The sequence below is a fragment of the Brachypodium distachyon genome, chromosome 2 (assembly GCF_000005505.3).
Source record: "Brachypodium distachyon strain Bd21 chromosome 2, Brachypodium_distachyon_v3.0, whole genome shotgun sequence".
Classification (NCBI taxonomy): domain Eukaryota; kingdom Viridiplantae; phylum Streptophyta; class Magnoliopsida; order Poales; family Poaceae; genus Brachypodium; species Brachypodium distachyon.
The window spans coordinates 14,508,275-14,520,256 of NC_016132.3; the positions used below are offsets into that span (position 1 = coordinate 14,508,275).

At 43.0% G+C, this 11,982-nt stretch overlaps 1 protein-coding gene across 2 annotated transcripts; it reads right to left on the reverse strand.

Annotated features, from left to right (window-relative positions):
• Nucleotides 1–114: 114 nt before the first annotated feature.
• On the reverse strand, nucleotides 115–11,355 carry LOC100822224 (probable E3 ubiquitin-protein ligase ZFP1). Of its 2 annotated transcripts, none has more exons than XM_024458949.1 (6): nucleotides 11,333–11,355; nucleotides 2,497–3,392; nucleotides 1,928–2,265; nucleotides 1,102–1,200; nucleotides 848–1,003; nucleotides 115–573 (listed from the first exon to the last, which is right to left on the reverse strand). In XM_024458949.1, the coding sequence occupies exons 2-6, from the start codon at nucleotides 3,311–3,313 to the stop codon at nucleotides 427–429; spliced, it is 1,557 nt and encodes a 518-aa protein (XP_024314717.1). In that variant the 5' UTR covers nucleotides 3,314–3,392; nucleotides 11,333–11,355; the 3' UTR covers nucleotides 115–426. The 2 variants fall into 2 exon arrangements, with proteins under 2 accessions (XP_024314717.1, XP_003567898.1); XM_003567850.4 differs by lacking the exon at nucleotides 11,333–11,355 and adding an exon at nucleotides 9,659–9,967.
• Nucleotides 11,356–11,982: the final 627 nt, after the last annotated feature.

Consider the following 11,982-nt stretch of genomic DNA (forward strand, 5'->3'; position numbering starts at 1 on the left):
GAATGTGTGTGTGTGTGTGCTGATTGCGCATCGCCTCCTACAGCTAGACCACACTGAGGAAATCGATCACTGCAGAACCAGGAAATCTGTTCTAGTTCTTAAAACCTCAGAATATGCTGAAGAACTGTTGAGTTCTCAACTTTGTTTTCGCATAGGCAAATAAGGATAATTACAATGTACAATAGATATGATAAGGAACGATCTAGGAATTCCATGATGAGATGAGAGCTGTTCAGGCACCATGGAGGTCTAAAGCAGTCTACTAAATGATCGACTCTGAATGTACAGTTTTAAGGAAGCCAGGCTATGTCCTCAAGAAAGCGAACCGGAAATTACAGGTAACAACCAACATCACCCAACAAGTTATGTACAAAATTTAAATGAATCTCTGTTGCGGCAAATAATCGATAACATTATTGGCATCCGTCACCCGCTTCTTCTATCTGTTGGCAAAGCTGTTGTCTTGCAGATGGGGCACAGGTTCTTCACCATCAGCCACCGGGCTATGCATGCGCCATGGTACTTGTGACCACAATCAAGGGTTCCTATAAGTTCTTTGGCCTGATACTCCTCCTGCAACACACAGAGCAAATACACTTCAGAAAAAATAAACAGATATTGACTGAAACTACACATCTGATTATCTCGCCGTCATATATCAGAAAATACAAAAGGGTATATTTACTGTTTTAAGTAAAAACATTGCTTCTAAACATGATAAGCTACAGGGTATTCTTGGAACACCATGATATTCACCGTGCAAGTAATAGCAGGTTAATTATTTACAAAAAGTAGAAATTAAAATTCAGTGGTGAATAATAAAAGAGATAATGTGAAGGGGAATGACCTGACATATTATGCAAGCATCATTCTCCTCAGGGGACTGATCAGGCATGCAATCTGACCCCAGAACATAACGACTTAACCTCAAATTTTCTCTGATGTAGCTTTCTGCCAAACCGGTATTAACATCTCCAATCTGTTCTTCCAATGCTACGAGCTCCTGCAGGAGAATTACCACACTTTATCAGTTACATGTACACCCACTAAAGTTACTGCAAGAAATTCACAATCTGAATGAGCTCGCATTCTGCTACATACCTCGTAAGTCATGTTGTCTATGTCCAACCCCATATCTAGATGTTCATCAATAACATGCCTTGCTTCATAAAATCTTGAAAGATCCATTGATGCAGCATTCTGCAGGCCACATCCATTACCAGATTCAAAAGAAAATCATTCACAAAAGAAGGCCAACTATAGAATACAGCTAGTGACAAGGATGCCAATTTTGGTGTCAATTGCTCACAAGGCAAGAAAATAACTTGGACGTACTTATTTGCAACTAGGTGCAGAAAGTAATCCAGACACAATGCTAACAATAATAACGGTCTCAATGGAAAACAATTGTTTCATTTATCTTGGCCAAAATTAAGAGATGTTATTCATGCAACATCAATTGCAGCAAAAGAGCACATATGAAAAAAGGGTTAGCTAAAAATGTTAGGGAATTTGATTTTCATCTTAACGACAAACACATATTTTGAAGCAATTCAAGCAAAAGAAAAATGTCCAGAACATAAACAACTAAGGAGAGCTATAACAGGCAATGTTTTCTTGATGACAAACACATATGCACCTAAATTCTTGTATCAATTGTATTCATAATCATTAACCTATTCAAAAAATGAAATCATGTTTCCGGCATGGCTACGAAGCATTTGTGTCCTTGCAGAACAAAGGATTCAAGTCCAAATGATACATGCAAAGAACTAAAACATCTTGTGTGCTTCCTAAGTAAGAAATACCAGGTAGATACAAAAAAAGTAAGGAAGGTACACTTTTAAGCACTAATTATGCAAGTAGAGCTACATGCATGCCAATTGCTAACATTCCAGGAGGAAAATGTATGGATACGTGAAGTCACCTCATATGGCATCATTCTTAAACTCCCATTGTTAACTTGGTTTGTATGAAATCGATGAATTGGAGGTCCAATATTAAGTCCAGGATTGGATGAGAAAGCTAGGATTCTTGGATCCAAGGTAGGCCCGATTCCAGAAGGATTTACACCATGCACTGCATTGCTCGGTCGCTGAGGTCCTTGCATTTGAATATGATTAAGCAGGGCAGGAGTCTGCATGCTATGCAAAGGAATCTGGCTGAAATGAGGTAAAGGCCCATGACGAATGGCAGATGGACCAGCTTGATAATCCTGAAGACTTCCATTTGGCATGCCTACGGTTCCTCGATGGACAAATTGACCTGTAAAAAGCAAGATTTTCCTGTTACCATTCCAAACTTCATACTCATAGATTTCCATTCTATAGCCAGGTCATAAATTATTGTTAATCTAACTACTGAAACTACCAAAAATAGTAAGCCACTACTCAGGCAATCAAATACACTAACAACCAAATGAAAATGGCTCTAATCCCACTTAGCATAATAATATCAAAACAAGTTTCACTTATATTAATCAGAAGGATTACTAACCTGGAGGATGAGCCACTGAAAATGCCCAGTGTGGAACTCCCTCAGCAATACCATTTGCGGCAATGTGACATCCCCAGTGTGGAACTCCATCAGTAATAGCATTTGTGGCCATGTGACCAGCTGGAACTACATAGTTACCAGGATGCACCAATGTCGGGTGAGCAGCCATTGGATTTGGCCTACCCAGTCCATCTGTAGAAGCAGTATTTGGTGAAACATGCGATTCAAATGAAGCATTCCATGGCCCATGTGTAGGATTCTGAGGCACATGAGCAGAAGAACTGGAGCTTGCAAATCCATGAACAGAATGATGGCCAGTCTCAGCTACTGCATTTTTCCTTTTGATGAATTCTCTATCGGTGTCACCAAAATTGCTGCTGCCGCTACTCTCACCCATAGTTCCTGTGGCAACTTGATGATATAAAGGTGAGTGTTGTGGGTTGCCCACTCCAACTCCAAGTGGGTTTCCCACTCCAACACTTTGAGTGTGTGAAACATATCTGTTTGTGGCTGGCATTGGAAAGCAGGGATTGTACATAGTAGATGGGTAGACAGAACTCTGATCAACACCTACAGATTGGTATGCATTCTGAACATGCTGGCGCTGGTTATTGGTGCCCTCATAGTAACTACGCAAATCACGGACTCCAGTATTAGTAGCATTTCCTGGAACTCCAAAACCAACTTGCGCACCCTGGTTGGAGAAACTACTACCAGATCCTACATCATTGGAAGTTCCAGGTTGAACTTGGATGAGTCCTCGCTCTGATTCAGGATCAGCAACCTGATGTGTCCAAGCCATATTTCTATGTGACATACTGCCAAACCCCAATTCCCTTGCTTAAGTAAAATCACAGCAAGTTGGATCAGTAATTATGCTTTCTCACTACCTCTTCCTGCAAATCACATTAACTTATTATAGTCAGCACTCAGTTTAAGCACTGTAAGCATACATGCAGAGTGCTGTTTTTTCAAGTAGTAGTACAGGACAGAAACATTGATATGCCAAATAACATATTGAATAAAGAAAATAGCTTACACATTCTGGACATATTAGGTTGACCAACAAGAAACAGAAGATCTCAAACAGAACATATACAAACAAAATAGCTTACGCCTCAAATACTAGAGCTACAGTGTTCCCAATCAACATAATGAAACAGGGCTGATGTGCTCATCTCTCATGCAGAAAGAACAACTAGACACGACGGAAATAAAAACACATCAGTTTGCCTATACATTTTCAGGAAAAAATGAAAAACATTTATATTCCCTCCGCCCGGAAACAAGTGAAGTGGATTTGTGTATAAGAAATCTATACAAATCCACGTCACTTATTTCGGGACAGAGGGAGTATTTTTCCCTACTTGATTACCCTGTATTTCCAAACCCACGCCAAAAAAGAAACGATCAATCATCAGGACATCATATCTCATGAGTCACGGATGGTTGGTAGGAAAACAGCAATAAGCCTTGTCGTGAGTCGGAAACAACTATAAGACATGTCGCGTGTTGGTCACAGAAGATTGCCTCTTAACAAATTCCTTCTTTTGAATACACTGTGTGACTAATTTATATTAATGAAACAAAAACATTTAGCAAATGAAATGTATACTAGTACATCTAGGGGTGAAAACAGGGCTGAAATGGATAGAATTAAGTGCTATCACATTTGTTTAAGTATTTTGTTCAGCGAAAACAAATACAGAAGCATATAGTGCCAGAAACAAATATCATCATCATCATTGTCAATGTTTGCAAACCCGGTGACGGTAGAGTTGTGGGTGTTGATCAAGCGCTCCTTCACCAACACTCATCGCCTTGCACTGACCGTGTTGGCACCGTGCTGGCCAAAGATTGCGTTTGTGATGTTTCTCTCAATTGCGCTAGGATACATGTTGGTGGAACATCCTCTCATACTCCATACTCTTCTTGAGCTTCTTCATCAACCACGACAGGATATTAGATTTGATTCCATCACATTTCACTCATCAAGTATCCATACCAGGCAATACAGCAGAACAAGTTCGGCGATGAGCTTCGCGAGGGTGATCCAAATGTTAACGCGAAGCCTATCGCCGGTTGCCGGAGGCGGTGAAGGTACTCGACGTGACTGGTCCGTGCTAAGAAGTAGGAATAAACTTGACGATGGATACGTGCGTCGCAGCTGGTGCCGACGTGCTAGCTCGTCAGGCCTACCCTTATATATGTCTCCCCGTTTTTTTACGAGAACGTGTGACGCTCATTGGACCATCGGATGGTAGAAGGAATTGTGCAGGGGGGTTTTGTGCAAAATTCCATAGCCCCAGCTTGCTAGGAAAAAGACCTGTAGTCAATGCACTCGCCACGTCAACAGCCACGTGGTAGATTAGAGCTCCAAAACGTGATTTGGATCAACATGTTTACGCCTACCAAGTTTTTGGACTGAACTTTTCCCACCTAGTGCGGTTTACATGTCCACGCATGCAAAGTTGGTAGATTTAGAGTTGGTAAAACATCTTATATTTAGGAATGGAGCAAGTAGATCGAAAGTTTCCATAATGTTTTTACCCCTAAGTTCATCAACCTAGGGTTTGAAACACAATGTTTCGGTTCATTTCAGGGAAAACAGAAATGGAAAAGTACAAAAACTTTACCTAGAAATGGAACAGTTTCTAGTGGAAATACAGGCGAAACAGGAATTTCCATAGCCCATCCACCATAATCTTTAATGATGTTGATGTATCTATTTACCTCCCGATCCCATTCTTACACGTTGTCCTACTCCCACGACTCGATGATCAGAATCAACTAGCGTGGCACACCACCGGCAGCAGCCATTCTCCACCCATTATTCGTGATCCCTCCCCTGGTCGTCCAATTTTGTTGTGCTTTTTTCCACGGTTCAAGGTTTTTTTGTGTTTTGATAGACATCCGCTTTTGTATTTGTATCTGTTCCATACATGTTTCTAGCACTATCCACTTCCAAATTCATTTTCCGGATTCATGTACCTCTTTCGATAACAATACAATAGCACCTATTTCCGCATGTTTGCGGTTATATTTACACCCCCTACATCACTGAGAGCATCGATTTGGGGTAACTACTGTGTTGAGGCAAGTCGCCATGGCTGAATGGGGCAGGTATTAGGAGAAGAACAAGATAGTAGACCGGGGATTGGGGAAGAAGATTGTGAAAGACTACTCCGATGTTCTTGCTTTATGAAATGGTAAATTTGTAATAGTGGCTCCTCAGAAAGAGGACACGCCTACAATGTAAAGAAAAAAGTGCTTAAAAGGATATATATATACAAACATAGTATCTAGCCGAAATGCAATATCTAACATGGAAGTTAATTATCATAATGTCCAAAATGACCAAGCACAAGGGTTGTCATCCTTGGTATGCCCACTTCTACGACAAGTTGCGATGTGGATACCGTGTTGCTTGAGAGATCAACACGATTTCTTCAATGGTTGGTTGCGACCCGCCAGATGCTTTAGCATGACCATGGCTCGGCCACCGACGTTAAGGAAGAACGTGATGGCATCGACAACTAGCATGAATGTGACGAAGGTGCAATCCCCACACGGGCGGCCACCGCACTCCACACCGCCAATAGCATGGACTCGGTCAGCAACCCGGAGAAGGTAGTCTTCAAACGATGGTGGTCTTCCTTTTCCTTGACAAAGCCATTAACTCCATGATTAGGGCTGGAAATCAAAGTCCAAACTCGGGAGCTTAACGAGTACTCGAGAAATCGGCTCAACCTCAAACACTAGTGAGTTGAGTTGCCCAAGTTATTAAGTTAGCGAGTTTAACAAGTCGAGTTGCCGAGTACTTGGTTAGCCCGTAATATTGTGCGATTTCATGGTGTTACACATTAGATTGATCATGCGTTCCATGCAAAATTGCTTAAAGATGGAGTTTATTCAAAGAAACATTAGTATATAGCACCATATTTTACATCTATATGTTTGCTCACATTTGTGATTTGTCCAACAAAGTGAACTCTTTATGCTGAGTAACGAGATTATTAGGCCAACTCAAGTTTTTATTGAGCAAATTGAGCTGGGAGTTTGAACTGTTGAGTTAACAATTAAATCACATTGTTGGGAAATGAACCTTTAATGGTGGGGTGGGTACCAAAAAAACCGTTGTGTCGTCCCTTGAGCCACATAGCGGGTACTAGCTACAACCTGGCATGCACAATAGTTGGCGTCTTCTCCAAATGAAAAAGCAGCATGCCAGTTGGCACAACGATAGTAGTCATTTTTCCTACGTTGCTAGGAAACTTGTAGACCTCGGGTTCCAACGCCACAAGAGCATGGGACATTCATCAACATTGGAAATCATGGCAAAAGAACCCCGCTCTAATGGCCAATGTAATGTAATGGCCGAATGATGGGACCATAGATTAGGCAAGAGAAAGATGGGACCGTAGATTAGGCAAGTAGATTTTTGGTGAGAGAAATACCAATATTTTCCTTGCTTTATGAGAAATGCCAATAATGTCCTCTCTCATACACAGGTGCTAGAATGCAAAGATTGAATCTACTTAAAGGATTATTTGGAACATTGGTCCGCATGAGCAAGCAATGGTTGGGCCCTAAAACTCTGGTCCACCTGTTTGGCCTGCCCCTTCTTGGGCATGGTTTGGTCAAAAGATTCACCAAGGCTTTGCAAGCAAGACTTCACCTCTCGGATTCCGTTGGCAAATTACCTACACCCTTTCTTTGCTCCCATTGGTGCTCCATGTCTTTTCGACGGCAGAGATCCTTGGATGGCCCACATCTCTTAAATGTATCTTCTTTCCTGCGTGTGTACGAAGGATTGAACCCGCGTTCCCCTAGCAACGATCCAAGCCGGCAGCCACCGAGTTCGCTCACCCGACTTTGTGTCAGTCTTGTGTCCTCCACGGTACTCGACGATGATCCCAGCCAGCGGCCATCGAGTTCGCTCACCCGACTTTGTGTCGGTCTTGTGTCCTCCACGGTACTTGGCGATGATCCCAGCCAGCGGCCACCGAGTTCGCGCACCCCGATTCCGCTTTCGCCTGGTGCCCATTGCAGTTGCCGTTCTTCACGTCCTTGTGCTCCGCTACTTTGAGGTCAAAGAAGGGCAAGCCCCGTCCGAAGGGAGGAAGGAGCTGCAGGTCAGCGCTGATTGCTCCCTTGTGACGATGCAAGTGGGCTCCGGGTGAGAATCTGCGGGTCCGGTGCACCAACAGCCACGTACAGGAAATTGCGCCCACTCAGGCTCCGTCTCATTAGGGAGGGACTCCACAGACCTGACCTGCTGCTCGTCAGCTAGTCGGCAGTGGTTGGGGACCGAATTGGTGGTGGCCTGGTGGAAGTAGGGGTCTGGCTGCTGGAGGAGCATGGGCACGGCAGTAGGGGCATCGCAAATGAGAGGGCAAAGGGGCGCGGCGCGGGAGGAAGGGGCCGACGGCGGAGGACGAGTGTCCGGATAGAGCCTGGATGACATGGGGCGGCTTCATCACTCCATGGTCACAAGAGCTCCGAGTTCATACTCGAGGGAGAGAAGATGAGGATCCGTCTGTGCTTTTTTTGGCACAGAAAATAGCAGATCGGGAAGAAAAGAAAGGGGACCATCAGATGCCCACAATGTGCAATGGGAGCACGAATCGGAGCATATGCGAGGAGCTCTCAGCAGGGTCCTGCTCTATGTCGGGTGGAATGTTTAGAAGAAGATAAAGTGGTGTGTCTTCATGAATGAACGCCTGTCAGTTTTGGAAGTGATCTTCTGGACAAGGATGAAACTGGCCTTCATCGCTCCGCATGAGAGCTCAATTCAATACTAGAGAACTCAACTGGGATGTGTGCCCTTAAATCAGGGCCTTTTTGTACATAATTTTTTTTTATGAATGGGCAGTAGGTCTGCCTCTTCCTCAAAAAGAAAAGGAAAAAAAAAGAACGATAGTCTATATGAAATAACCAAAACCAAATATGTAATGCCTGATCGAAAATAATGAAAATCAAATTATGCAAAAAGACAGCAATTGAAATATTGAATAACACATATGTTCTCAGCTAACGACGTTTTTTTGTAACAAACCAAGTACAACTGCCAGCCTTGCTCTTGCTTACTAATTTGAGATCGTTCCATAATATTAAGTTATTAACTCGCTAAGCTCAAGAAACACTGCACTCAAAAGCACTGACATGAACAGAAGGTATCATGTGTCAGGTGGACCGTTGGTACCCATTATCACTTCATGACTAAAAGCCAATGTGCTATTCAACTTTTGTAGTATGCAAGAGATACAGTACTAGCGCGAGCACATGCACAAGTAATTTTAGAGCATGAAAAGTGTAGCTATAAAGTAACACCAAGCCCACATTTAGTAACAGCAGTTCCCAGCAACATGTCCAAGTAATCACAATTATAAGATCAGTTTAATGACATCTGATTGCATGCCACTCTTAATACATATAGCTAGAGGGAGAAACAAAATAAATTATACTCAACATTAGCCAGAAATTTTTATGTTTAGATATGTCTGAGAAAACAATGGCCACAACAATTTACCAAAAAGCATTCTTCAGCTGTATGCAGGACTATAAGGACCAGCGATCTTGACGGGCATAATGGTGGCGTAAAATTGTATACTAATGCTGGAGGATGAATACACACAAATCTAACGCCAGCATAATCACATACACCACAGGACATAAATTTCGATTAAACTAGTATACTACATGAATAAAGTGAAGCCATCGAGCTTCAAGTGTCCTAATCTACTAGCCGTTTCCAGAAGAACAAGCAGTAAAAATGCAAATGAGGTGTCCACTGATCAAACCTAACACACTTATCATCGATGCAGAGCAAAACTTGGCACAACACACTTATCATCGATGCAGAACAAAAATTGAATGGATGCTTTTAAAATGGCGAACTGGATGTTGGGCAGCAATAATGCCCATGAGATCTTGGTAATCACTGGGCTTAAAAAAACATACTTTTAACAATTCACAACTCACACAGCATCTCCCGTCGTTTCCAAAAAAAAAAAACAAGTAAAAACACCAATGTCCAACCGTCTGAATAGCAGTCATATCCGATCTAGATACAGTATGCCAGGCGAGCACAGATTAATTCCGAGGATGTCAGCAGGGCTTTAACTAATCACCGGACGAATTATTAAAAAAAAACTCATACCTAAAGAAACCCCAGTTGTGAAGATCGCAGACGGGGGGTCGAGACGGCAGGCGACGCGATGAACGTACGGCGTCAGCGGCAGGCGGCGGCGGCGCTCCGCGGGAGCTCTAGGGCGCGGCGGCGGTGGACTGGAGCAGATATTTTAGAGAGGGAACCGCATTGGGTCGGCGGATTGGAGGAGCTCGGGTAGGTCAGGGCTCAGGGGAGAGGGAGGGGAAGAGGAAAGACAGCTACCGGTGCGGGGCGGTGGAGAGGAAACCGTGGAGGAGGAGATGGGGAGGATGGATGGAAGAGCCTGGGCATATTGTTTTGTTTTCTGTGTAGTTGTAATCGGAATAATAAATAAATAAACAAAAGGAATTTAGGTGTATCTGTGGGCATATATGATGTCAGACTGTCAGTCTTTTTTGTTCTTTTGGAGAAGATGCCACCTGGATTCTTTTGATTTTTTTGGCTGGATAATGACCTGTTTGAATTGGGGTCGATGTGTGGCAAAAAAAGAATCTAGTTCTGTACAAGACGCGTCAGTCATCTTTTAGTCACATGTTTCTAATGAGTTCTAATCGTCAGAATTTTTAGAAGCATAGAAGAATTAATCATTAATTGCTACAGATGGATGTAACTTATTGTACTATACAAATTTTTTGGAGGAATGCAATTATGAATGGCTAGAGATAGCTGACCGAAAAACATGACCATCTATGGCCCCGATGCACAATATAAAAAAAGTACTACGGAGTAGCAGAACACTCTGAACTGTAATATTATTCACCTGACTTCCTTTTTTTTCAAGCTCGCAATTAGTGGTATATATTTTCCCGATTCTAAATTCTTGTTTCAAATTTGTCTAAATATGAATGTATCTATTCTTAAAAGGCTTCTGAATGCATGTAATATCGGAGGGAGTAGTATTTTTCCCATGTTATAAAAAAAAATATGCACACTTTTTACAAAAGAAAACTTTGAAGTGACGATAATGATGCCGTGTGTGTCTGGCTCACATGTTACTTTCGCATATACCATGCATCGGCCACGCTACCCGGAATTTCGAAATCGCGCACCGAGAAACGAGAAGGAACGGATTAACTAAACTACAGCACCTGCCTAAAATAACCGCGTCTCAACCAAGATCCAACACAAAAGAAAACCACGCTTGACTCACGTTCACGGGAATTCGAAAAAGGGCACTGATGCGAATTCGCAGCAGACTAGTAACTACAGAAGTACGGAGTCACATGTAAAGAAGTACGGAGTACTGTGTACGACAACGCAACGCTAGCTCTCGTGCGACCGTATACTACCGTTCGTTGTTCTCCAGATCTGAATTTACATACACCCAAAACCAAAATTAAAAACCAAACACAAGCAACCGCTTCAACAGTTCAACACCATCTGCCCAAATATCACCAAACAACACTGCATAGTAAGATTAAACGAATGCCGCGTCAATTAATCGAACCACTCATGCAACACCCACAAAACCCAAAACGTAGGAAGAAAAGTAATTACGGATCGTACGACGCACGGACATGCCCAACAAAAAATTGTTGGAAAAAATCGACCTGCAATAGCATTAGTAGTACCGGATCTCGCCAAGATTGGATGGATACAGTACAGATATAATAGACAGATCCAGAGGAAACATTTGAATCGGAAAGGAAAATCACACGGTACCTTCAAAGGCGGTGATCTTGCTTTGTTGCCCGGCAGAGAGAACGGGAGAGGGGCTGTTCGAGGCCGGGAGGGGTTTGGAAGAGTTTAAGGAGAGGAGCGCGACCGAGGACTGAGAGAGGCGGACCACACGGAAGTACACAGGTTTACAGCTACAGCAGCGGCCAGGTCACACAGCTGGAAGGAAAGGAAGCCTTTGCACAGCGTCACGCGACGCGCCTGCCTCGTGATAGTTAAAATCAGTGGCTATGTGTGTCTATCTATAACCCCAACCTGAATCGGTGTTTATAGGGAGTAGTACTTATCTATCCGCCTCTATATCGAACCACGTACTAATACACATTGTGCCGTGCCACGTTCATTTAATCTGCCAGCCAAGAAACAAAGCCTTTTTCTATTCCTTCTCTCGCACACACATACGTAGTGAAAGCTGCACGAGCGTCCGTTTCTCTTTCGCTTTGCATATGTGTAGTCACCGGCGCCGTGTGATTCCAGACCCGAGAGGCCGTAGGGTAACCGGTGTTGTGGCTTTCTTTCATTCAAGAAATGGTGACGAAGGTATTGGAGTGTTGGGCCTTTTGTTTTTTCCAAATGTCGTGTGGTTGATTAGGCTAATTTACCATTTACCCCTCATTTTACGCCCGGAATTTCGC

Coding starts and splice junctions, on each gene's coding strand:
- LOC100822224 (XM_024458949.1), bottom strand. CDS start 3,313: ATGTCACATAGAAATATGGCTTGGACACATCAGGTTGCTGATCCTGAA. Junction 1,004..1,101: donor TAGACAACATGACTTACGAG/GTATGTAGCAGA, acceptor ATTCTCCTGCAG/GAGCTCGTAGCATTGGAAGA. Junction 574..847: donor ATGCTTGCATAATATGTCAG/GTCATTCCCCTT, acceptor TGTGTGTTGCAG/GAGGAGTATCAGGCCAAAGA.